A 22,810-nucleotide genomic window follows, 5' to 3' on the forward strand; every position below is an offset into this window, starting at 1 on the left:
CGGATTGCGACCGGTCTATGGTAACCGGTCAACCAGATCCATCCCATGTCGACCAAGTATGCCAACTGACTAATAAAAGAGTTCCAAAATATGCAAATTTGTTAATTTTTTAAATAGTTATTAATTCAAAATTTTTATCAGTTATAAAACTATTTTTGGAACTCACATTTCATGAGTGAATGAAATATTTTTCCTTATATTGGATGTTCTAAGAAAATCAACTTGTTAAACAATGCAATGAAATGACTAAATATTGGTAATGTGGGATTACAATTTTTGGTTATGAGTCATCATCCTAGTTCTAACGAAGTGATCAATTCATTCCATTTTCTTAGGCTATGTTTTGGTCTAAAAAATATGAGTAAAAAAGTTGAGGAAAGAAAATAAAAAGAAATGAAAAGTAGAAGATAATAAAAAAGTTAAGAAAAATAAAAGATGGATTTAAATTCACTAAATTATTTTTATTTATTACTTCAAACATATCTAATACATCATTACAATGGAGCCTTGAAAAACATGCCATTATGAAACAATATATTATTTCATTTATATTTATGACTAAGGTTAAATGCATGAGATGAATAAGAAAAATAGCCATAAAAGAACCATCAAAAGGTAATTAGAGAAAAGTGTTTGTTGGGAATGAGCTTGTCAAAATTAGAATGAACGTAATGCCACTAAAAAAATAGAGAAAAGAAAAGAAACCACAGATGAAAATGAAAACAAACTTTCTCCATTGGTAAATAGGAAAAATTAGACAAGAGGACAAGAGGACCAGAGGATGCACCCTAGCAAGATGTGTACAATGAAACACCCTAAAGGCAACAGAGAATGCAGAGACAAATACAAGGCCTCATGAACAAATCTATTATCACAAAGAAGTTTAAAACAGTTAAGTTTCCCTCCTCTAAGGGATCCTTATACACAACAAACAGTGACCTAAATTAAGCATATGTCCTTCAGTTTTAAAACTAGCAGCTCAGTCCTTTCAAATTCTTTTCCATTCCAATTTCATTCTCTCCATAAACTTTGTCAAACAAAAACTAAAAATTCTACAAAACTGGCTAAAGATAAATGTGTATGAAATGCATTAAAAGAGTTAGGCAAGGTAGCGTGATTTAATGCCCAAGAGAAAAAAGACGGCACACAGGGAAAACTAAAAAGATGAAATTATATAATATCAATCATCCTGCCTGAAAATTTCAATAGTCCATAATGCATGTTTACCAAACATGTACCTAGGGTTGAAGTGTTGGAAACTCCTGTTAGAAGCCTTATGAGAAATTTGAGAATAAGTCACTTGAAACCAAAAAAAATAAAGGAAAACAGTGGCCATTGTTTAAGATTATTCGAGAAAAAAGTGAGTTCAAAAAATAAAGCATTTTCAAGGGAGCAGGTGGAGGGAAGATTGTCATTTCTTCAATTCTTTGTACAAGCTATTGTATATATGTCCTTAAAAGAAAATATTAGATAAATTTTGAAAAATCCGCATACATGAAGAGTAATTGAAACCTTAACCTTTTCTTCAGGTGATACAAGTGAATAGGAGTACTAATTTGCTTGAGTTGTTCCTGTACCTTCATCCCACACATGTTACTTGTTTTTCAGATATATTATGAAAATAAGACTCTTCATCTTATATTTCAAAGTTTGCTTGATAGACAAATAGAGATTAAGCAGCACCAAGCAACCAAAAAAAAAAAATAACAAGTTTGGTCTATAAATTAACCACTGACCTATGATAAAGATTCTAGCACATTTGAGTTACCACCAGTCAATCTGCCACAGAAATACCATTGGTGATAATGACTTGATGTTTGTTACTACCTTTGGCTTCCATTTTAAACCACATCCTGAGTCAAACTCCAGTGAATCGCTTTTACTTCCTCAAATGAAAGATTTTGGCCCGAGAAATCTCCTTGAATTAGAAGTGTTTGCAACTAGACAGATTTCTTCTTCATCCAAGTCATCCAACTAACATATATACAAAATAACAATGAATTGAAGTACCTAACAATTAATCCACGCCAAATAATTATGATAGTTTTTCTTTTTTTTTCTTTCTTTCCTTGAGTTACTCTCAAGTAAAATGTAATAATTGAAAAAAAGGGCACCATAGAACACAGTAACTATGCTCTATTCTCTACCTAGTAACCACTGCTATATAATTCCATGACTAGGGATCATCAGATGATGGACTTTTAATTGAACCACCATTACAAACTCATTTCAAGTCGCTATGTGAAGTTGCATTTGGGTTTTGGCCTTATATGCATGTTCTGAGCAGGAAGAGTCTATAAATTATCGTTTCATCTTTTTTATCTTGGTATCTTTCTCTTTTGACAATAAACAAAATTTTATCAGCTCAAAGGAAGAAAAAGAAGCAAAAAGCCCTTCTAAGCAAAGGAAGCAACACAGGCCCATAGACAACCAAACAAAAGAATTCTGCTTATTTACCAATTTGCTTATTAACAAAGACAGCTATGTTTGCTTACCCCTTTGCCTACCAAGGAGACAGGTGCTTACCTAAGACCCATATGATTGCTTGCACTTGAAGAGACTGACTCATACAAGGATAATCAAAGGATAATCAAACCCTGCTACCAGAAAGCACCTGTTAAAAAAGAAACAGGGATTAAAGAACTCATACAAGGCTTATTCCAAACCTATCCCTCTGCATACTTCTAAGGCTTGAACTCATCACTAAGTACAAGACCTCTAAATGCAGGAGCTTTCCATTGAGTCACTATCAGACGTCAAAATAATCTGGAACACCCCTAGCTCAACTAAAGTTCTAATACATGGTAGACCCTCTTTTGGCTAGGACATTGGTCTACGTCATCATTTCTTATTTTTCTTCTCCAACCAGAAAGCACTCAAAAGTCTTTAAATAACGTTGATGTCATTATCATTTCTTAGACTAGATTTTCCTACTCAAAATTCACAATGTCTCCCTAGTTAAGCTTTGAGGAGATGCTGAATTTCTGTTCCATTATTTTTTCCTTACTAGAAAATCAGGTATCACTCTGAGCAATTGATTTCTGTTGGTTCAAATTCATGCTTTACTATCTTAATGCATTGTTGGTACAATGTCCAATAGTTGCCAATTGAGCTGAATTGGGCCTTAGACAGAGACAACAATACATGTCAATATGGATCCTATAAAAATTTCCTTTCATATTTTATTATGAACTTGAATCCTTTACAGATACTAACAAGTAATGGGCTCAGCAGAAGTTTCATTTCATATGTTGATGAGCTCTTCCTACTTATATTATGTTCGATTTTTTTTCCTATATCTTTTCTCTCATTCACTTCCTTTCCTAAATGCTTATGTTTCAGTCAGCTCCAGTGTGAAATTAGAGCAAAGACAGAACCTAATACGAATAAATTCAAAGAGATCTTTCCAACTCAGTAATTGGCCCCAATTTTCATGTATTGCACCAAACGCCCTAACCTGTTTGCATGAATAAGGTTTGAAATTAATTGATTGTAAAGTAAGGAATTGAAAATATATCAGAATCATGGACACAAGATAGAACAAAAATTAAGCAGCTGATACAAAAGAAAATATTTTGATGACCACACCATCATTTCCCTCCAAATATAGTAAATATGAATAAAAAATAAAAGGACAACTAATAGCTTCTGAAGTTCAGACAAAATAGAATTTCATTTAAATATATCTCTTTTCTCATTTCTATAAACTTCGAAGTTGTAGCAAACTGGATTACTAAGAATTCTAACTGAATAATAAATACAAGAGACAAAGTAAGATATGGCCAGCAATTCAATTTCGAATCTAACACAAGAATGTTAAAAGGTTATAGTTTTAGTAAATTAAGAAAAGTAAAACAGGGTTAAAGTTCAGTACCTCCTAATATGGATGAGATGACTTGGCCATTTTGTAAATATTACTAAACAACATATAATAAACTAAATAGCATAATATATATATATATATATATATATATATATATATATTGAATCCAAATTAAAACAAAATCAAAAACATTTGCATGCAATATGACACTACTCTGAATATACGTATGCTAATACAAAATATATATGTCCCAGTTTTGCAACATAAACAAAATAACGACGTGGTCTCAATGCAGTCAAGGTGCATGGGGTGGCGGTGGGAACACGGCGTGGATGTACGCCATCATCTCCTCATGCTGACGCTCTAGGCGATCAAGCCTCTATAGGATATGCTCATGCGTAGCCTGCTGCTGATCCATGCGTTCCTCAATACGAGTCCCAATTGAGCTAATCTGCGCAGCCAATTCCATCCAAGGCGCATGCTCACGGGTGTCAGGAGCCTGGCCAGGTGATGTATGGGTGTAATGAGGCTCAGTAAATGATGGCTGACTAGATGGTCCAGCTGTGTAATCCGTCTCAGTCGTCATCGGCTCTGACATAGTCGGGTCAAAGTGGCGACCCTCAGACTGGCGTGTAGGGATATCAAACGCAGGCTCTCTATGGTCAAACTCGGTCTGAGGGTGTACCCCACCCTCCATCCCCCTAATCTCCTCCTCTTCGTCTACTGTAGGATGCACATCCCCCTCTGCTTGTGGCTGTGGTACTGGTCGGTCCGCCCTCCTAATCCATGACCCATCTGGGGCCTTCTCCAACTTCATCCGCGCCATCGACTGCTCATCATAGGTGTCATAACTGCTAGGCGCCTCGACCTCCTGCTCCTTGCTCAAATCCACCCCCGCATCCTTGAACACTCGTGTCATGAAGCGGCCGTATGGGAGAATGCGTTTGGGCGTCTCGCAGCATGCCATCATGTGCATCATCATGACATACCCGACATCAATACGTCTCCCTGTCATAATCGAATCAATCAGGAATGCCTCCAGGTAGGAAACCTCATCTCGATGACCGCCACGTGGTAGGAGGATGTACGCTATCATGTGATGAAGGACTCGGCAAGTCACTATGAGGCTATGTGCCGATGGTTTGCCCAACCCCGGGGCATCTGCCAGGCCGCACATCCTCTGAATCGCCTCTCTCAAATCGAAACCCAGCACCGTCGGCCAGGCCTTGGCATCATATACTCGGAGTCCACCACGAGGAATGTCCAAAATGCGGCAGATGCTCTCCGGGTCCAGATGGATCTGAACCCCTCTAACGGTCGAAGTGATCGGGCCTCCATGTCCATACGTCACTCGTGAATAGAATGCCCTGACTAATGTCGGAAAAATGGGCTCTGAAATAGTGACTAAGGGCAGCCACCCCATGCGTGCAAAGAGGCTCTCAAACCCGAAATGCTGTAGATGGGCGAAATTAATATTTCTCCCTGCAACCACCTTCCTCTGGACGAAATGCTGCTTGTACCTCTGGTATTCGTCGAGTGAAGTGAAAAGCTCGGTGTCGAACCTCGCCTTTCGGCGAGCCTCCGCCTGACCGTCCTGAGAAGCTTGAGCAGGATGCTTGCCCTGTGCCTTCGAGGCACCCTTGTCTCTCCCAGGCACCATGAAACACTACAATAGAAGGGAGCACTGTACTACACGAACAAAGAGCCACACCTATGTCAAAACAAGGCCAATGAAAGAGCCGTGGCGCGCGGGAAGAGAAGACAAACCGCCTGTGACGCGCGATGAAGGAGGACCACTGCCAAACCTCACGCCCTAGGTCCGAAATGTGAACTCGCACCCCTTAAAACTCACTCCGAAGGCTTGCAACAGCTGGAAGGGCGTCGAAAGTGGGTGTGTGGAAGCTCAATCGGCGGATCCCTTCGACTGGCAGAGGATAACACTGAAGAATTAACCGCGGGAGGCTTTTTTAAACGTCACCTCGGCCGACCGGATATGAACCGGTTGACTCAGTAACATGTTCCAGGGTGTTTTGCACTTTTTAATATAATGCATTCATTTTTTTTAAAATTTCATTCATTCGGAAAATAAAAATACATTTAGGAAACCTGTTTAATTCCTTTGTGTTTGAATGTTTTTTTAAATTTAAATAATTCTTATCATAAATTTAAAATAAAACTTTGTTATGTGATTTTTACAAAAGTATTTTTGGAAAGAGTCTTTTTATCTTAAATTTGGTTCCTGTAAATTTTGATGAACAGAAAATAAATAGAAAAAAAAAAGTGAAAGAAAAATAAAAAATAAATTTAAACTTATGATATTGTTTTTTGAAATGTGTTGATTGACTTGTATATAAATATTTCTATATTTTACAGTTGGTAGTTAAATATAGATATAAATAATTTTTTTGGGATAAATAATTTGATTTATATGAATTTTTAAAAATATTTTTTAAAATGGATGGAATTAGAGAGTATTCCAAAAAATGTACTCAATGGGATTAAAAGGAAAATAAAGTAATTAATTTCACTTATTTTTCCTCACTATTCAGGTTAAATACATTTAATTAGAAGTTAATTTGAAATTTTATTAAATATATTTTTATAGAAATTTTAAATTAATGATAATTAGGCGTATTTAACCTAAATATGAGGAAGGTGGATGAAATTAATACTTTTTGAAAAATATTACAATAAATTCTTTATAAAAAAAATGCAATAAATCTTTTACCATTTCCTTGCATCTGAAAAATATTAAAGAAAATAAAAATTAATCTATTTTCAAATACCGCTATTCATTTAAGAAAATTTTGATTAAAGAAGGTAACAATATTACTTTATACAAATAAACTTCGGAATGAGAGTAACACTATTCTTTTAACATTTTTTGTAATTTATTGATATAAAAAATAGTAATAAAATATGATGAAAATGATCAATAAATATTAGACTTTGGATTTAGGAATAAGAGTAACACTATTCTTTTCACTTTTTGACATTATTTTCCAATATTTTAACAATAGTAAATATAACAGAATAAGAAAATTTTCAATATATCAAAGGGGTATTCATGGAACTTCCAATCTTTATAGTTGAAAATGTATGATAAAATCCAAATCATTTGGTGAAGTTAAAGAAAATAATGTGACATGATTGTCATCCTTACATTTTTCAACTATCTTACTTGAATCTTGAGGCCATGTTTGGTATTGGGGAAGAACGAATGAAAATAAATATTTTATTTTCATTTTTAGGAATAAAAATAAATTTGCTGTTTCCAATTTTTATGTTTGGATATACTTATGATTAAGAATAGAATCATTATTTGTTTCATTTTCAATTTTAGGTAATATTGGAAATTGGAATGGAAAAATAAATAAATTAATAAAAATATCCCTACACATAATTTAAAATAATTTTTTACTTGTATTTATAAAAACATCTTAGAAAGTTTTTCTTAATGTGTAATTTAAAAACAATGTTTTCTTTTTAAAAATAAAAAATATTTTTTAAAAATTCATACCACTATTTGGTTTTATTCTATATAAATGGTTTTAAAAAACAAAGGACTATTAATTTAGAAAATCCGTAAAAGCTATATAATTAAAATAAGTAAAAACAAACTATTTGATGTTATTTTGATAAAAAATAAAAAAAAATAAAAAAAAAGTGAAATGTTTTAAAGGATTTCAAAATCAAAAGCCTCATGGAACCGGTCGACCGGATATGGTCGACCGGTCGATCTTCGGACGAGGATGCCATTTTGCATTCTCTCTCATCCAGTAGCATGTCCAATTCCTCATGGAACCGGTCGAGTGGATCTGGTTGACCGGTCGATCTCCGGACGAGGGTGCCATTTTGCATTCTCTCTCATCCAGTAGCATGTCCAATTCCTCATGGAACCGGTCGAGTGGATCTAGTCGACCGGTCGATCTCCGGACGAGGGTGCCATTTTGCATTCTCTCTCATCCAGTAGCATGTCCAATTCCGCATGGAACCGGTCGAGTGGATCTGGTCGACCGGTCGATCTCCGGATGAGGGTGCCATTTTGCATTCTCTCTCATCCAGTAGCATGTCCAATTCCTCATGGAACCGGTCGAGTGGATCTAGTCGACCGGTCGATCTCCGGACGAGGGTGCCATTTTGCATTCTCTCTCATCCAGTAGCATGTCCAATTCCGCATGGAACCGGTCGAGTGGATCTGGTCGACCGGTCGATCTCCGGACGATGGTGCCATTTTGCATTCTCTCTCATCCAGTAGCATGTCCAATTCCTCATGGAACCGGTCGAGTGGATATTGTCGACCGGTCGATCTGGTGCCATTTTTATTTTATTTTATTTTAATCAATTATTATTTTATATTTAACAAATTTCATAATACCAAATTTTATTAAAAAAAGTGAGTGATTATTTGGTAAAATTTAATACTTATTACTTAATGATTTAAATTGATTTTAAGTTAAATTATATTTAAGTTGTTGACTTAAAACTTAAATAATCATTTTAGAATATGTAAAAATGTAATTGTCATTATGAAATAAAAATGTTGAAAATTAAATATCTTTAAGTATAAACTAATTAATCTAATATAATTACAAACTAAAAAAGGTGTAAAGTTATTTTTATTATTTTCGTATTTTGATAAAATAATATATCATATAATTAAAAATAAATACTAATGTGTAGTTTTGGATTGTGAAGAACTGTCTAGATTTCTAATCCATGTTGATACTTCACCATCACCCATGCCAACTTGAATCTCAAGTTCCACAAGAGCTATAATAGAAATGCTACGTCAATAATCACAAAGAGAAAAGAAAAAAACAAAAAAAAAACAAAAAACGAAATAAGAACCTTTATTAGATGTTTTGAGAGAGTGACGGAAAATGCGACTTCATCAGAACCTTCATTAAATATATAAACCATAATATTCACAATACAATGGCAGGAGTTAGTTTTTCCTGTAGAATGTACAATCATCTTTACAAATCCTCGTCACATCCTATTGAAAAGTGTAACTCAAACTGCCATAAATCGATGCCGATGTGCATTCTGTGATGAAAGCAATAATCTGCCCAGTAGCTTCAATCTATACTTCTTAATCTTGGCCTGCACCCATTCATGTTTAAAAGACATATAAGGAAAGGTTAAATAAGTTGCCGATGCTATGCAATTTTTATATAAATGATGTCATAGCGAAAGCCTATATGTACATACCACATCGATGGATTTGGAGAGTCCCCCATTGGACCAGTTGTCCATGAATTTCATAATAAAAACGCCGCAGTCATTGCTAACACAAAGAGTAATGTGTAAGAACTTAATATGAGAGTAATGGGAAGTATAATATTTGGAAAATGTTATGAAATCAAATTAAACTGAATTGTGGTAAACACTAACTCATTTGGTTGGCATGGTACGTCTGGCATGACAAAACTGTACATGTTCAAGTCTACAGCAACCATTTCTTTCTTGTTGGCAACAAGCAATAGAACAACCTTGGCCTTAAACAAGCAAAGTAATTGACATTCAAACTTACAATATGATGTACAATGCAACAAATATTGGGGGAGTAGAAGGTACATTACCAAATTTTGTTGTATTCCACTCATACAACTCCTTTTTCTTCCAGGCGGAGAATCTAAGAGCTGGATTCGTTTGTTATGTAAGTCATAGACATAAAGTGTCCAATGGTTTTTGAAAAGAACCGGTAAGTAGACCTGCATGATGCCACATACAACGGATTAGAACATATAATGGGTCAAGGAGATCAGAAGTGAAGAAACATAAAACATTGGAATGCAAGTCTGACCTGAGTAACATTCTGATACGAACCATCAAAGGCATACATATATGGATCGAAACGCGCAATAATTGCATCGTGCGTCAAATGTTTTGCGTTGGAACGCATCACCATTTCCTGTATATGAGATGAAAGTACTTAATGCATGGAAACATGTGCAAACGTGTGGACATGTTATTAGAAGAAGGGAAATTCAGATGTAGTGGCCATTAAAAGCATTCATTACAGCTATGTAGGGGGAGAGAAATAGTTTTGTCCTTGATTCATCGTCGAATTGCAACATTCGGCAAAATGCATCAACGACCTAAAAGAAGAAATGATTAAAATGTCATCAATATTCAGATTGACTAATAAGAAGATGTTACATCACATTAAAATTTAAAATAATGCAAACTAGTGGACAAATTTAAATATTAACATCATTGCCAATCCAACAGTCTCCCTGGAAAGACGCGAGGTTGCCTCTGGTTAAACTTGTGTCATGCATTGAAACAAGCTCCTCGCTGCCAACAAAACCATATATGTTAGGGTAATACGATTTGTTGCATGTGGAAACACTTGAAATTGGAGTAGTATATGATATAACATGCCTTGGGTCCAAGTCCCCATTAAATACAGTTGCAGCGGCCTCTTTTAGGTCCATTTTGATGGCAGAATGTCGGGTTTGTGTCTGCGCTATGAATGGTGATAATAGATTGGGAGCCATCTGACGCACTCTCCGTTGCCTCCCAATGCTATGGGATCGGGGGGCCACAGTCATAGAACGCAAAGGTAAGGGGTCACAGACGACTACTTCGTCATCGGCTATTTGTTTGGAGTATCAACAGATTAGTTAACTGAACCCCAGTACAATTTGACATATTTTGTACGCACTAATGCAGTAATGAATGTGCCCCAAAATGTTACCAATAATAGGTGGATGCCGAATAGGAGTGTCTGGTACTTCTTCGGTGCAATGGAATGGCATGTCATATCGGGCAGAGGGTGAATCATGCGCGGGCTCGGGAAAGTCATCCGCTGCATAGCCTAAGTGACCAGCAGTAGGGGAATGTACACTTCTTTCTCTTCGAGCATCCAATCTATGGATCAGACCACGCATGATGCCAAGCTGCTGCTGAATGCCCTTTTGATAAGAATTTATTGCGCGTTCGGCAGCATAGTACTTTTCCAAGATTTCCTGTCACATGTTAATGAATTGGCATAGGCAAATTTAAAAGAAAATTAATTTAAAAGAAAATTGATTAGAAGTTATTAACAATATAGCAATGATAACCAAATTGTAATGTGATTCAGATGGATTGAATGCGTAAAGTAACAAGTAGTTTTAGCGTACATGACTACTTGTCGGTACATGACTACTTGTCGGTCCACTGTCATCCTCGACATGTGTAGGGGGCGGTGACGATTCATCAAACGCCTACATTATGAGAACATCACGCATGGTAAGAACATAGAAACATTGGAGGTATTCAAAATGCATGTAAATCAATATATAACAAACTTCATGCCGAATAAATGACTACCTGGCCATGTCCAAAACTCCCAAACTCGCTGATCTCAGCAGATAAGCGCTCCTTTATCAACTCATTTGACCATGCTGAGAGTAGGGGCGCTGTCATCGGAACATGAACAGAAGGAATTTTGAATTTAATTACGTAATGGAGCTGCACAATGGAAATAAACATATGTATAATTCTTACTTGTTGGTACTGATGTTAACAAATTCAAATTTACCAATTAATGAATGTTAAAGAAGGCCAATACCTGGAGGAAAAGAATGCAACCATGAACCCAGACGCTGTTCCCTTGCTTAAATCGTCTTATACCCTCCACAAGCTGGTCAACAACAAATTGGGTCCAATTAACATCATTTCTGAAACCATCTTCATGGATGGTATGCCACAAGTTTCGGCATCCATCAATCCTTGAGGTGGGGGCTAATAGCGTCGCACAAGTGTAGTAAATGAAGCATCTATGAAACTCCTCCCCAATAGGTAAGTTGAGGAGTCTCTCCTCACATGTGTTGAGGGTACCGAACGGATGACCAGACGAGGTAGTAGCAATATGTAGAATCCGTCCAGTCGTCGGGAGGCCAAAGACAAGGCCGACATCAACAGCTGTCAGATCATACCTTTGGTGGGATGTAATGTCAATGCGTCTGAACCCAACGTTAAAATGGGCAATCAGCCATATATAGATATTATGTCGTATCTCCTTGCAATTTAAGTGAAGAAGACCTCCAAACTGAAGGTCTCGAACCACGTCCAATTTCTCAGTAGGGAGCCTGTTGCATAGTTTTAGAAACCTTGAAGATGAACAACGTGTATACAATCTGGTGGACTGCATTGAAATGGTTGGAGGTCATTAGTAGTTTACATATGAATTATATATAAGAAAAATTAACATCAATAGGAATATGTAAACGTAGTGAATAAAGCAATAAAATTGAATGAACAAACAAACATATTCATGTGGATTCATAATTTACAATTGGATGTTTATGTAATTCAATCTTTAACACCAAAAACAACTATAGGTCGTAAGTTGATCAAAATATGAAGTATCCGAAATAAGTTATCAATATTTAAAAACAAGAATAATGCATCACCTCCGTAGTGGCCATAGAAGAATGAAATGATTGTTGTAAGCTTCAACCTTGGAAAAACGGGCACCTGGAAAAGGGTGTTATAGCAGTTATTGATGACCTGGAGAAACTAATAATAAAGGGAAAGGTCAATTGACTATTTCGACAATTAATCTGTTTGATTAATTTGGTAATGGTGTTCCATAATCATAGTTGTAACGAAAAAATAAATGAAATACATAACAATATGACATTTTAGGAAAACGCTTACAGTTTGGAAGCAAACACGTGTATGATCGATTATCCAACCAGCAACCAGATAAATTACTAGATAATAACCATATGGACAACGTGTGTAACAAGTATATCTAATTGAGGACAAATTGAAAGACAATTTTTATGACGTCTTAGAAATTGATGGGACATTGAAATAGGTGCAACAAGAACATAATGCGATAAGAGGACTAATTCACAACTTGGAAATAAATATAGGGGAAGTCTCGTTTTATTGAAAAAAAAAATTTGTCACCCCTATACATAAAATAATGTAACAGAAATTGTCATCCTTAATGAGACTCCAAATAAGAAATGCTCGATAATGTAGACACAGAGATGGAATTAAATAACAAGTAAAAAGAAACCACATTCAAAGTGCACTTTCAATTAAGTTGGTTACTGAAAGCAACTCTAAATAAGAAAAATTCCAAAAAAGTGCATCGTGCCTATAAATAGGGCAATACATAAAAACGAGAATCAACAACCCCATACCATATACCATACAACAGAATATATGGAATGATACAAAAAGAGGAAATTGTACAACCAAATAAAATGCAAATGTCACGACAACGGATTATTACATTTAGAGCGGTTGTGACCTATTCCATTGCATCGAGAGCAATGAATTGCTCTCTTATGAGAAAATTGTGATTCAATGCACCTTTGTCGGGGTCTTCCTGGAGGACGTCTCACATGAGGGGGTTGGAAAGCAGGAAAGGTGTTGCCCGCGCAATCTTGCAAACTCCCATCGTCACAAAGTTTTGGCATGTTGTGTGTTGGTAATGGTTGAAACTGACCCGAGTAAATCAAATCTTGCATGGAGACATGAAAACATGGGTCAATATAGTCATACACGTCGTGTCTCAGTGTGCGGATGATAGCACATACGTGTGCACATGGCAAACCGGACATTTGCCATGTCATGCAAGTACACGTACGTTGATTCATATCGACAACCAAATAAACCTCTCCAGTAAACACCTTAAACGTCCCTCCCAAATATGGTAGCACACTAATCGGACCAGACCTCATGATATTTGACATTAACTTCTCTTCAGTTTTCGGTCCGACCACGCTCTTCCACTTTTGTGTACCACGCATATGGGTGTCCAACATGGCTACAAGTTTATCCATGTGCATTAACAATAAAGTATAAATTGTTTGGTGACGCTTTTCTCTTAACCACGCATTGAACGACTCTGCAATGTTAGTTGTCATTATATCCCATCGCTTGTTAAGAAACTTTAACATTGCCCAATGTTCGGGATTGTTTTCCACAACCCATTTTGCTAGGTTCTCATTGAAGCGCACAAGTTTTTCAAATGCCTCATTGTAGTCTATTTCCAACCTAGCATACGCAATGCTGTCCAAAAGTAGCAAAGCATCTTCTTTCCATTTCTTTCCTCGAATGTTCTGCTTATGGAAGAAGCTAGAAAAGTTTTCCTTAACATGGCGATAACAATATGCATGATTTCCTGTCCCAAACAACTCCGAAACACTACGCAAGATTCCCTGATGTCTATCTGATATAATAACAACTTCTTTACCATCTAATACGCCCTTTAATTTATCCAAAAACCAATACCAGTCCTCATAATTTTCTGAACTTACCACACCAAGGGCTAGCGGGAACATTCCATCATCTGCATCATATGCAATGGCAGACAAAAGAGCTCCCTTATATGGACCGCTTAGGTGGCAAGAATCAATAGCCAATACAGGTCGACACCCCATGATGAACCCTTAAATTGAAAATGCATGGGCAATGAACAATTGCATGAAGTGACCTTCTTGGGAAGTGTACTCCGCAATTGTGCCTGAATTTATTTCTCTTAGCCTATGGCATAACCAAGGGAGAAACGTGTAAGAGTCGCGTGGTACTCCATATATGCGCTCTTTTGCCTTCTCTTTAAGGTGCCATGCTTGGTTATATGTCAATTGAACCCCATGATCACGTTCAAAATCCTTACAGATTTGACGGGGAAGATAGTCTGGAGTGGTTCTAAACACATCTTCAACAACAACTGCACCTCTCTTTGAAGAAACCTTCACCTTAGATGAACACTCATCCTGAGCTATATGATTATGATTCACTTGGTAAGTATGAACTCGCAAGATGACATTTCCCTCGACAGCGTGAGCTGTTATCTTCCAAGGACAACCATCAACCGAACACTAGACAGACATATGCGTAGGGGAATTTTTCTTGTACTTGTATTCAAACCTCCCACCTAATGACATCTGGTAAATTGCATTGCGAAACTCCTCGGCATTTTTAAATGTATGTCCCGACCCTAATATTGCCTCACGAAAACGAATCAATTCCAAAGGGATGTACTCAGTATCTGCAGAACGCGACGCAAAACCTCTTGATAGCATCATAGTTTTAGGAATTGGATCGCATGATGCATTAGAGGACGGGAACGTGATAGGTGGATCTCTGCATTGACATATATTAACATAATTAGACTATGTGATGTGTAAAATTGATATTCACAACATTTTAAATAAACATTGATGTTAAAGTCCATTACCGAAATGCCAACTGTGAATTCGGGATATTTGCTTCAATGGCTTCCACAGAGGGTAAGTCTACTAGGTATACATTTGCAAAGTCATCACTGTGGGAAACCACGTTATCCAAATCATCCTCATCTTCTAAATCTTGGATGACTCTGGGATTGAACTTCAGAGTGTAGTGCATCTTCATCACGTCAAGGGAAATGTCAAATTTCTCTATGATTTTTTTGGTGAATTCTTCAAATTCCATTCCTTTATATATGTGAATACCTTTGCTTCTTCCACCCAAGTATTCCCATTGCCCATCATTTTTTTGGACAAGTTTGCCACCCACGAAAATGTAACAATATATCCTATTACTTGCGTCCATTAACCTATACAAACATAGCACAAATATCATATTATAGACCAAACAATTATGCATATTATAGAAAATGGCCTTCGTATTTTCTCTCATCTGCCCTTTTGCTGTGAAGTTCACATTATTACTAGTCGCCATGTCCAGATTATCACGCATCATTTATGCATATACTTTTCCAAATGTTACTTCACTTATTCTATTTTTAACTGGTTGGTTGACTCTTTCTCTGTTTTTTGCAGATTGCTATGACCCTCTAGATCCCAATAGGAACATCACAATTACTTTTCAGACTTATAAATGGACAGATCATGCCAATGTCGTTAGTGTTTTGGCTCATACTCAATAGACAACTTCAAATTTAACTTAATTTCAATTTGGTTCAATTGTATGCTGAAAATAATATTGAGTTGCATGCGTTTGATATTTAGCAATTGTGAATAGTAAACCTGGAAAGAGGTATTTGGCCACTACAATGATTGTTGGAAACCATTCTGGATTTCAAGGAGAAATCCCTTAATTGGTTTCTTATGTATTGACTACCTTAATTTTGGATTTCAAAAATAGAATTAAGGCTCGTTAAACTGCCTTTGAACTGATCTGTTTCTTTATTTCGCATTTATATTCATGTTAGCTACAGATTTCATGAAGTTTGAAATGATAATCTATCTACACATACTAGGTATCCCACAATATCTCATACTATAGGGTTCAAAGAACTTGGGTTTTTTTCAAAAATAGGTAACAGGCGAACTAGCATACTAAACTAGACTGCCACACGAGGAAGTAAATATAATGCTCAATGATATAATTTGAACGAAAGGACGAAAAATATGTTTGCAACAAGAAAATCTATTTGCATTTACTTATCATATATTAGAATAAAATTGCACCTATAAAACTAACTTTTCAATTCAATATGCAATGCTAAACCAAACAAACATAAGTGAACCAAGTAAAATGCAAGGAAAATCAAAATATATTTTTATGTCGTCTTCATCATCACAATTATCATGAATGGCAATCGAGGGTTCTCATATTGATGGAGAAACAAGTGAATCATGGTGACATCACAGTTTAATAAAAAGAAGTGATTTTTCCATGTATCAATCATGTAAATCGAACACAAACATAATTATCTAAACAAAAACTTTTTTGATAACACGACATGCAGATGCAATTAGCCCATGAGGATCCTCACTATTTCAAACTGTGAGCCATGTCTTAAAAACACCATAACCCACGCCATGTCTTAGAGCCAGTTACGGGGTTTAAGCTTTAAGCTTAAAAAAAAATACTACTTTACCTGATGGTCAGAGAAGCTCCCTCCTCAATGCTCAGCACGGGACGACAACCACGGTGGGGATTAATGGCACACTGAAATCGCCAGATAAATTAGGGCAATGTATTTAGGCTGAAATGAAATGGTCGGGATAGCCGAAATGAAGCATAAACTGAAATTGCTGAACCTACTATCAACTACTTCGCCACGGAACCCAAATCCGGTCGTGATCGTTGACACCAATGGATTGACAGAGATTAAAAACTCCACCGTCTACACCTAAAATCGGATGGCCGAGAAACTCCAGATGAAGATAGGATTAGGGCATTCTTTGCGCGGAAACGAGGGAACACTCAGGAATGTGAAAACGCCTCTCAATTTTGGGGAAAACCAAATGGAAATCCAACGTCGATTTTGTTTTTAATCGGATGGTCGGCAAACTCCAGATGGAGAGAGGATTAGGGCATTTTTTGGGCGAGAACGAGGGAAACACTCAGGAATGTGAAAACGCCTCTCAATTTTGGGGAAAACGAATTGCAAATCCAACGTGGATTTTGTTTTTTTTTTTACATTAGCCAGCCAAAGGGCATTTTCGGCATATTATAAATTGTATAGCCTTCTTATCAATTTTGAGACTTTGTCTGGGTGTTGGGCTTAATTCTGTAACATAAATGGACCATTTGTTAATTTTTGGGCCCAGCTGGGCCCAAAACACAATTCTCCCGAGATAATACCCACTTTTCATGTTGGGTCTTGCTTTTTAATTAGTCAAGTCATTCACGTGTTTTGTGGGCTCCACAATGCCTACCAAACTATTTTTCTACACCACTGCTTATCCACCCAACAGTCAACACCGAGTGAATGGTCCAATGCCTACAATGAAAATGATTGATGTAGGGAAATGACAATAAAGACCATAGTCCCATAATCTTGTGGTTAAAAAACAGTTTTATGTTTTTAAAAACAAAAAATTGTTTTTAAAACTTCATAATATTGTTGGGTCATTGTTCTTTATTTCTATTTTTTAGAAATAAAGTAAAATATTAAACAATTTTTAAAAAACGTATAGAAGTTGTTTTATTTTATTTTTAAAAATAAAAAACATAGAAAACCAATTTTTTCTCTCTCCACGATCTAATCCTAATATAAAAAATCTTGAAATATTATTTTTCTTTAAATTGCATGTGGTTTTCTAGCTTTCTTTTAACTTCTCTCAAATTTTTCATTAAGTAAATAAATTTGGAATCAAACTATACCTTATATGTAAAATTGATTAATTTTTAAAATAAATTTGAAACTCAAAAACCAATTTAATTAGTACTAAAAAGTAAAAAACACAACAATATTATAAATTCATAGGTCAAAATTTATTTTAAATAACTTGGTTAGTTTCCTCCACTACAAGAAAATTGACTTTTAGTGACAAAATATTTTGTCATTGAAAGTCTAAATTTCGTCTACAAAAACATTCCCCAACGAAAATTCTTTCGTGCCTTGTTCGTCACCCTAGACCCGTCGCTAAAAGTTTCGTGACAAAAATCTTATTTCGTCGCCCAAAGTTTTCCTTGATGAAATAAAATTTTGTCACTGAAAGTGTTTTCCAACGAAATATTTCATCGACAAAAGTAAGAATTTTTGTCACAAAAAAAAATAAAATTTGTCCCAAAAGTCGTCAATATTTAATGCCGACGAATTTTATTTTTATTGCCAAATATTTTTGGTAACAAATTAATTTCGTCGGTGATAGTCTACCGTCTTTGTTAGTTGTCTTGGCCACGCCTCAGGCCTTCGCCATTCACCCACAATTCTAGCTCACCTGTCAAACATGTGACCAAGCTCTGATACCACTTGTAGATCGAGGTGCTCCGTACTTCCCAGCGGGTCACTCATCCTAAGATTTCTTTGACTGCAGCACGCTTAACCACAGAGTATTTTATGACAAGGCCCCCATTTGTTCTGAAAACCAATTGGTGGTTAGAATTGGGACCTTATATTATTTAAGGTCACTCTCCATAGTCGACATGAATTTGACTTGAACTCAATTATACTCAACCCAAAATCATGAAAGGGTGTTAGATTCAAATCATATTGACAAGTCATATCAAATTTTGTCACTTCTAAACAAACCTAAGGTTGAATGAGAACAAATTAGAGGACTATAGTTTATTAATAGCTAGAATAAATTCAATTCCAGACTTATGGATTAAAGTGATAAATTTGAAATATAAAATAAAAGTATAATTGAAAGACAATGTTAGGAGAATGCCAAAGTGTAATACTCATATTGACATTAATAAAATAATGATCAAAATGAAATTAGGATTCTACATCATTTTTTTTTCTTTCCCTTTCTCATCTATTCCAAACAAAAATATCAAACATAATGAAACACTATAAATATAAATCATATAATAATTTATGAAATATTTCAATTATTTTTATAACTACATTTGTTTTAAATATTTGATTAAAAATGCATACAAGTATAAAAACTCCTTTACAAGTTAGTAACCATAGAAGTTACTATTTTGCGGTATAATTTAAGATTTTATTCTTAATAACTAATCAATTTTGATAAATTAGTAATTAATAATTAAAAATAATAAATATATAATTGATCAATAAAAAATAAAATAACCAATTATTAATAAAGATGTGGTTGAAAACTTTTAAAAAAACTTTATATTTATATAGAATTTCATATGTGCTATATATATCAGACATTTTTTATTTTGTAAATATGAAAATAGAGCTAGGCATATAGTACTTACAATATATTATATCATATAATATTTAACTTATACTTATTTATTTATTAATAATATATGATATCTTCGTACACATAAATAATATTTGGAATTTTATGTAGGTAGAATGTTTTTATAGATACTAGACAATTTATTTGAGAAAGTTAATTCTGACCAATTATTTAAAAACCAAGTAATAATTTAAAAAAAATCTATTAATTTAAACTAGGTAACTAAATGTTAGTATAAATTTACTTCTTGAGTGGATAAGGTATGAATTTGAATAAATTTACTTATTCATAACTAACATAAATTTAATACTACATTGGACTTGTATGGATAACTTTTACCTAATATAATAAAAATCATTTAATAGTATTTATGTATGTGTAGCACCATATAATAATATTGAAATTTAAATAAATTTATATCATAGGATGTAATCTTACATATCTTGGATTATCTATTGTTATTATTTATATATATATAAATATAAATAACATATTACACTATAAATATTAATTGCTTAAATAATTTACATTTTTGTTATTTCATAACAATACTATTATTACATAATAGAACATTTAAATTTAAATAAATCTACATTCTAGTATTTAATTTTGTGGATCCTTAATTTTTATTATTATTTATATAAATAAAATATTATAGTATAAATATTAAGTGTCAACAAATATATATTGTATTATTTCATAGTATAAATAATCTACTTATTTATTAATATTCTTTATTAATATCACAATTTAATAACATTACTTGGTGACAAAATTACTCAATTTGTCAGGAAATAATATAATTATCGACGAAACCATTTTGTAAGCAAAAATAGATAAAAGGTTGTAACTTTTAGTGAGGAAATTATTTTCATCACCAAAAATTATAATTAGTGATAAATATTTTCATAGGGAAATAGTTTATTTTTGTCACAAAAGTGTTTGCGCCAAAAAAAAAGCGCCAAATTTTCCCGCCACATCTTTTAGCAACAAAAATTTCAAATTCGTTAGGAAAAGTTTGCAGAAAATTGGCATTATTGACAACATCTAAAATTTCATCGGTAAAAGTTACTTTTAGCGACAAAATTAGAATTCGCCCCTAAATTTTTGTCACGAAAAGTACATTTTCTTGTAGTGTTCTTCACATATAACATATTTTTATAATTTTTTTCACTAAACAAATAAACTCAAAATTAATCAAGATTTTATATGTTGAATTCATTAATGAGTTTAATAATTTAAAAAAAAATTAAAACTCAAATAATTATCTAATTAATACCATCAATTTATAAATAAAAATTGATTTCAAATGACTATTTTTTATTTTCTATGTAGAATTATTATTTTCTTATATTTTTTTCTATTATGCAAATGGACTCCAAATTAAACAAGACTTAATGTCTTAACTTCATCAACGAGTCTAGTAGTTTTTAAAAATAACTTAAAACTTAAATAGTAAATCAATTAATATTAAAAGTTTACGGACAAAAATTGATTTAGAACAACTCTATTTTTTTTCTTCATATAATTATTATTATCCGATTTTTTAAATAAATAAACTCTAAATGCAATTATGCATTTTACAATCTTTTCTAAAGGTAATTACAAATTTCTTTAGTTGTTTTCCATCTTCCAACCCAAAAAATTGTTGAAATTATTTTTCCGGTCTGTTCCATTTTTCAGTATTATCAGCATCTCTAAGTCAAGAACTTACGACTATTTCAATGAAAATATAAAAAAATATTGTGAATATTCAACTATTTCGCTTGAAGTTACCCAAATATGAAAAAAAGGATTGAAGGGTGCAATCATGCAACCCAATGGCATTGATTGATGCTCGGGTCTTTGTTTTTAATCAGTCAAGTCATTCACGCGCTTTGTGGGCTCCACAATGCCTGAAACTTCAATTCAAGGGAAAGTTGTGTTTTCACGGGCCAATATGGTAATAATATTGTTTTTGGAACCCAGGTTTGTGAAATGGGAAAAACATCTGTTAATGTGGAAACTTATATCAGTTTCATGCACTCTGAGCTGGCTGTGTTTTTTCTACCGAGCTTGCCCCTCCAGGTACCCATTCCTCTCATCTTTCTACACTCTGTCACGGAGGCGAAGCAGAGGTTCCACAAGAAAACCCTAGCGTTCAGCCGTTCTTTCTTTCCTCTCTCTCATTTTTGCAGTCATTCCTCTCATCTGTCTTCACTCCGTCACCGAGGCGAAGCAGAGAATCTTGTATATTTTTCAACAATTTCTCTCATTTAATTTCTGAAGCCTTTAATCCCAAACTCCAATCTAGTTTTCTATCTTCAGCCCCTTCTCCTCTCAAAGTCCTAACCATTTGAACCCGATCATCCCAATTTCGTCACCCCTTCGGATCGAAGAGGGTGTGAAAATTTGCAAAATTTCACACATTTGAAAGTATAAACCTTTACTTGAAAACCTGAATCGAAATTTTTGTTGCTTGTGGTAATTGTGAAGAACCAAATGGAGCACTTCATTGAAACAAGGTCGAGTTAAGAAGACGGCTTGAGGAGGGTACGTGTTGACTGAAAATCTGGTTTAGGAAAGCGAACCGGAATGGAAGCGACAACTCTGATATATTGGGTTCATGAAGAAGAATCTCGTGTTCTTCTCATTGGATCACATTTTTCTGTAACCTTCACATCAAATGTGAAGGTAATTAATTTGTATTTAGGGTTGTTTTTTAATATTTTTTTTGTTTAAACTGGAGCAAAAGAGTGATTTTCGAGTGGTTATTGTATTTGCAATTTTTCCTCCATTGGTGAGGGCATAGGTTGAGGCGAATGTCGATTTTGGATCGTATGAGCGGCTGTTCGATCTCAATATTTTTGTGTATTGGAGACTCATGAAATGGAAAAATGTTGTGGACATATTTAGAAATTGGGTGGAAAACTTGTGTATTTATTCAGATTTTTAGACTGATGGTAATAATTGATGAATATAATTAGGCAATATCATATATTGGCGATTAAAATACATAAATTATGTGTTGGTTAGTAGAAATTGTTGGTAGTGTTTGTGAATTTGTAATGTTTGTTGGAATTTGTAGTGTACATCTTTTGTCAACGAAGACAGAATTGTTTCATCGCATCAGGTACTACCTTAATGCAAAACATGTACTACCTTAATGGGCTTGAGGTACTACATTAATGTACATCAGGTACTATCTTAGTGCATATTTGAGAAATGTTGTTGTTGTGTGACTTAAGACACAATTAGTTCATTTCATTACACATTGCAGCATGACATTGTTATGTTCTCATAGGTTACTCCATCGGTGGCGTATGTAATCATAACAAATTTCATGTACTACCTTAATGCACATAAGGTACTACCTTAATGGTCTTCAGGTACTACCTTAATGTACCTCAGGTACTACCTTAACGCA

The 22,810-nt window shown here is 34.5% G+C and overlaps 2 protein-coding genes and 1 long non-coding RNA gene across 3 annotated transcripts; all 3 read right to left on the minus strand.

The window, feature by feature from the left end:
- Positions 1-8,803: 8,803 nt before the first annotated feature.
- On the minus strand, positions 8,804-9,409 carry LOC117910727. Its single transcript, XM_034824844.1, has 3 exons — positions 9,221-9,409; positions 9,038-9,113; positions 8,804-8,929 (listed from the first exon to the last, which is right to left on the minus strand). The coding sequence occupies exons 1-3, from the start codon at positions 9,403-9,405 to the stop codon at positions 8,840-8,842; spliced, it is 351 nt and encodes a 116-aa protein (XP_034680735.1). The 5' UTR covers positions 9,406-9,409; the 3' UTR covers positions 8,804-8,839.
- A 46-nt stretch (positions 9,410-9,455) lies between these two features.
- Positions 9,456-9,886, minus strand: LOC117910728. The gene is made up of 3 exons (XR_004650740.1): positions 9,850-9,886; positions 9,633-9,740; positions 9,456-9,540 (listed from the first exon to the last, which is right to left on the minus strand). It is a non-coding gene; the product is annotated as an uncharacterized LOC117910728 (long non-coding RNA).
- Positions 9,887-13,047: 3,161 nt separating this feature from the next.
- Positions 13,048-14,220, minus strand: LOC117910734. The gene has a single exon (XM_034824879.1). It carries the CDS (start codon positions 14,218-14,220, stop codon positions 13,048-13,050), a length of 1,173 nt encoding a protein of 390 aa, XP_034680770.1.
- Between the last annotated feature and the right edge of the window lie 8,590 nt (positions 14,221-22,810).

The sequence above is a fragment of the Vitis riparia genome, unplaced genomic scaffold (genome assembly GCF_004353265.1).
Source record: "Vitis riparia cultivar Riparia Gloire de Montpellier isolate 1030 unplaced genomic scaffold, EGFV_Vit.rip_1.0 scaffold826_pilon_pilon, whole genome shotgun sequence".
NCBI lineage: Eukaryota > Viridiplantae > Streptophyta > Magnoliopsida > Vitales > Vitaceae > Vitis > Vitis riparia.